The 4854-nt window shown below is 46.8% G+C and overlaps 1 protein-coding gene across 1 annotated transcript; it reads left to right on the top strand.

Moving 5' to 3' along the window:
• The first annotated feature begins 609 nt into the window (after positions 1–609).
• LOC136474472 (iron-phytosiderophore transporter yellow stripe 1) lies at positions 610–3834 on the top strand. The gene is made up of 8 exons (XM_066472038.1): positions 610–654; positions 773–1237; positions 1331–1500; positions 1721–1818; positions 1940–2074; positions 2160–2349; positions 2479–2596; positions 2684–3834. The coding sequence occupies exons 2-8, from the start codon at positions 850–852 to the stop codon at positions 3616–3618; spliced, it is 2034 nt and encodes a 677-aa protein (XP_066328135.1). The 5' UTR covers positions 610–654; positions 773–849; the 3' UTR covers positions 3619–3834.
• Positions 3835–4854: the final 1020 nt, after the last annotated feature.

Here is a 4854-nt window from a genome sequence, read left to right as displayed (position 1 = left end):
ACAGCTAAACTTAGCTAAACTTTAGCTGGTCTTTTAGTTGGATTGTTTAAATCACTAGCAGCTAAATTTAGCCAGTGGTGGCCCAGCCCATAAGATGCCATGGAAAATTTGTTTGTTTCCCATGATAAATTTTTTGTCCTGCACTTTTAGCCTATTTTTTAACAAATTGATCCAAACAGGTACGCTAAAAGTGAGCAAAAGAGGATGCTAACATTTAGTCCATTTGTAGCTCAAGAGATGCAAAACTGAGCTAAAAACATTGGGGTGAAAGACACCTCATTTTGTATTTTTAACCCTTGTTTTTTTTTTGCCATGGATCCAAACACCCACAGCAAAAGTTTAGACTTTTACCATGGCAAATGGATTTACTTGGTGGATCAAACAGGCCCTTAGCAGATATGAGTACTGGACTAACGTAATAGGGCATGATTCCCCGATAAACTTCATTCAAAAGAAGTCATCATTCCATCAATTTGTCCTAGATGAACTATATACAAAGACGTGACGGCAAGAAAAATGCTGCCACCGATCAACTCGCTTGAGTCGCTTTCCTTCTTCCCCTAACAACTCTCTGGACAGCTAATAATGCGACGACTTGAAAATTTCTTAGTAGTTCTCTGCGACGAAAATACTTCAGGGTTTGGACTAGTGATTGTAAGTGAGATTTTTAGATAACGAGTTATTCTAAGTGAGATGGCATAGTTGACATTTGAAGGATTTCTCTATATAAATCCAGGCTACTCAACCTCACCATCTTCATCTTCTGATGCAGCTCACTCCCTTGGGGTTGCGCTTGTAAACATCGGCCTCTACACTTCTTGAGGCAGGGATCAAGCGATCGAGGCCGCCATGGACCGCGCGCGGAGCGGTGCCGCAGCCGCGGACGATGAGATCGAGAAGCACGAGCCGGTGCCTGAGGACATGGAGTCTGACCCGGCGGCGGCGCGCGAGAAGGAGCAGGAGCAGGTGCGGCCGTGGCGGGAGCAGGTGACCCTGCGCGGCATGGTGGCGGCGCTGCTGATCGGCTTCATGTACACCGTCATCGTCATGAAGATCGCCCTCACCACGGGTCTGGTGCCCACGCTGAACGTCTCCGCGGCGCTGATGGCGTTCCTCGCGCTCCGCGGGTGGACGCGCGTGCTGGAGCGCCTCGGCGTCGCGCACCGCCCCTTCACGCGCCAGGAGAACTGCGTCATCGAGACCTGCGCCGTCGCGTGCTACACCATCGCGTTCGGCGGTCAGCTGCTCCGCTCAGCTCAGCCCGGGATGGCGGGATGCATGCCGTCCTGACAGTTGCGCCGTTGACTGATTCGCACGCGCGTGTGTGCAGGTGGGTTCGGCTCCACGCTGCTGGGCCTGGACAAGAAGACGTACGAGCTGGCCGGGGCCTCGCCGGCCAACTTGCCGGGGAGCTACAAGGACCCTGGATTCGGTTGGATGGCCGGATTCCTCGCGGCGATCAGCTTCGCCGGCCTCCTAAGCTTGATTCCCCTCAGAAAGGTGCTGCTTCCTCAACATATATATTTCGAGACAAAGCTATTCATACCATTGTCAAATGTCTAAACTCCACATATAGTTTAGAATGGTTGACTTAGGAACCCCAAAATGTCACTTATTAGTGATTGGAGGGAGTACAGTGTTTTACAAATCTAATGAAAAGTCTGCTAGTTTTCAGTTATCAATAATGCTACTCGTTTTACTAGACATTTCCTCTTTCCAGGTTTTGGTCATTGACTACAAGTTAACTTACCCAAGTGGAACTGCAACTGCTGTTCTCATAAACGGTTTCCACACCAAGCAAGGAGACAAGAATGCAAAGTATGGATTTCAATTCATCACCCCACCTCTGTTAGGTTCATATTTTAGGCTGTGGTTGGATCAAGCATCCCTTGATGATGAGTTATTGACCCAAGTGAACTAAATTTACTTCCCATGACAGGATGCAAGTCCGTGGGTTTCTGAAGTACTTTGGGCTTAGCTTCATATGGAGTTTTTTCCAGTGGTTCTACACAGGCGGTGATGTTTGCGGTTTTGTTCAGTTTCCTACCTTCGGTCTGAAGGCTTGGAAGCAAACGTAAGCCTGCATACTCTGCTGCTTCAAAGATCTCCCTAATTTGCAGCGTGCAACGCTGTCTAATTCCCAATTTCTTGGTTGCCAGATTCTTCTTTGATTTTAGCCTCACATATGTTGGTGCGGGGATGATTTGTTCGCACCTTGTGAACATCTCCACCCTCCTTGGTGCCATCCTGTCATGGGGGATACTGTGGCCACTCATAAGCAAACAAAAAGGGGATTGGTACCCTGCAAATATACCAGCAAGCAGCATGAAAAGCTTATATGGTTATAAGGTCACTGTCTTATGATCTTATCATGCATCAAACTCTTCCTTTCTTGATTATTACATTTAAAAAAAAGGGATACTGAAGACCATGTGTCACTAATGTCACTAAACATGTCAAATTTTTATTGCCTTCCAGGCTTTCCTCTGCATAGCTCTGATCATGGGAGACGGTACTTACCACTTCTTTAAGGTCTTTGGTGTCACTGTTAAGAGCCTTCATGAACGACTGAACCGGAGACGTGCTACCAACAGAGGTGAGAAAACGAAAAACACCAGAATCATCAGTTCTAGCGGCAGAGGTGAGAAAATGAATAACCTGCTGTTGTTGACTGAATGAACAGTGGCAAATGGTGGGGATGAAATGGTCCCACTTGACGATCTACAACGCGATGAGATCTTCAACGACGGGTCTTTCCCCGCCTGGGCAGCTTATGCCGGATACGCATCGCTGATCGTCATTTCAGTGATCACCATCCCACATATATTCCGGCAGATCAAGTGGTACTACGTCATCGTGGCCTATGTCCTCGCCCCTCTTCTCGGCTTCGCCAATTCCTACGGGACAGGGCTCACCGACATCAACATGGCCTACAACTACGGCAAGATCGCGCTCTTCATCTTTGCAGCTTGGGCTGGCAAGGACAACGGCGTCATCGCCGGCCTTGCCGGCGGCACCCTCGTGAAGCAGCTGGTGATGGCGTCCGCCGACCTGATGCACGACTTCAAGACGGGCCACCTGACCATGACGTCGCCGAGGTCCCTGCTCGTGGCTCAGTTCATCGGGACGGCCATGGGCTGCGTCGTCGCGCCTCTCACGTTCCTGCTCTTCTACAACGCGTTCGACATCGGGAACCCCAATGGTTACTGGAAGGCGCCGTACGGGCTGATCTACCGGAACATGGCGATCCTTGGCGTGGAGGGCTTCTCCGTGCTGCCCAAGCACTGCCTCACGCTCTCCGCTGGGTTCTTCGCGTTCGCGTTTGTCTTCAGTGTTGCCCGGGACGTCCTGCCGCTGAAGTACGCGAGGTTCGTGCCCCTGCCAATGGCGATGGCCGTGCCGTTCCTTGTGGGTGGGAGCTTCGCGATTGATATGTGCGTTGGGAGTCTGGTCGTCTTTGTCTGGAACAAGATGAACAGGAAGGAGGCTGTGTTCATGGTGCCGGCGGTTGCGTCCGGTTTGATCTGTGGAGACGGCATATGGACCTTCCCGTCTTCCGTGCTCGCTCTGGCCAAGATCAAGCCACCGATCTGCATGAAGTTCACACCTGGAAGCTAGAAACAAAATGGGCAGTTCATGAAAATGTAGAGTGCCAGATTCAGGGAAGGCATCAACTGTGATTAGTGGTAGTGGACACAATAAATTGAAGCCATGTCCCCTGTATTATCCTTGCTGTTTATGTGTGGGGTTCTCCAGGAGCTACGGTACTCGAGATTTCTAGAGCTGATATGTTTTTTTTTTACCTATGTTTGTGTTTTGGGGGAAAAAATATTGCTACAGTACAGTTTAACGGAAATTAATGCTCCTTTTGGTTGTGTATTTACATTCTTTCAGGTTTGTGGCTACTGACTTGTATAATAGGTTGCCCACAATATGAAATCATAAATTAGGAAGTGAGTCTAGTCAGGGCAGAAAGTGTGGTTGTGCATTCACACCATGTCACCATCTAGGTAAGTTCTTTCAACTTAGGATGCGTTTGGCAGTGATCCAAATTCTGGTAGAAACATTTCGGATCTAGATTCTCTTAAGAAATATTTAAGGTGATGGATCAGAATTACCTAGTGAAATTGTTTGGCTGGTAGGCTAAATTCTAATTCACAAAAAATGGTTTTTTCATAATAAAATCATATAATGAAAATATTGTTAAAAAAATCCATTTTTTGGAGTGAAAAACAACTTAAATACAACACATTTAATTTTTTGCACTTAAAAAAGTAGTTTAACTAGAAAAACTACGAATGCTAGTATAGAGAGGAGCAACAAATGAAATCTAGTGAAACTACTCGGCGACCGTTTTCGGGCTTGTAGGAAAAAAAAAGGACAGATCCAAGTGATTGACTAATGAAACGTTTCTCTACCTACCTGTTTGGGAATAAAACCCTGAGTATGAGAAGGTACTCAGCTAGACTTACCCGACATAACCAAAAATAAGTGACACCAAGGATTATGAAGGGCTTTATAGTAGGGTAGCTGACTCATTTGCAGAAAGAAGCATTTTTAGCATTTCAAGAACCTTTCTAAAAGCATTATTGCCAAGTTAATTATTATTAACCTGTCGACTAGATTTGCACCTATACTAGAGTAAACAAGTGATTAAGCAGATAATGATAACCAATGATCATTAAACAACTTCCATACTGTCATATTCATTATAACTGTCTAAGTGTTCCATAACATTTACTACGATGAAGTAACTCAAGTCAAGTGCTCACTATCCAGGAGCGATGGCGATTCGAATCGATTCCTAACCAGCTGGTGATTTATTCCTTACACAAACCTCACTCACCTGCTAAA

Source organism: Miscanthus floridulus, chromosome 8, assembly GCF_019320115.1.
Source record: "Miscanthus floridulus cultivar M001 chromosome 8, ASM1932011v1, whole genome shotgun sequence".
Taxonomy (NCBI): Eukaryota; Viridiplantae; Streptophyta; class Magnoliopsida; order Poales; family Poaceae; genus Miscanthus; species Miscanthus floridulus.
The sequence above is the reverse complement of the archived record's forward strand: the minus strand, read 5'-3'. Positions and strand labels throughout refer to the sequence as shown.

Coding starts and splice junctions, on each gene's coding strand:
- LOC136474472 (XM_066472038.1), top strand. CDS start 850: ATGGACCGCGCGCGGAGCGGTGCCGCAGCCGCGGACGATGAGATCGAG. Junction 1,819..1,939: donor CAAGGAGACAAGAATGCAAA/GTATGGATTTCA, acceptor TTCCCATGACAG/GATGCAAGTCCGTGGGTTTC. Junction 2,597..2,683: donor GAGACGTGCTACCAACAGAG/GTGAGAAAACGA, acceptor CTGAATGAACAG/TGGCAAATGGTGGGGATGAA.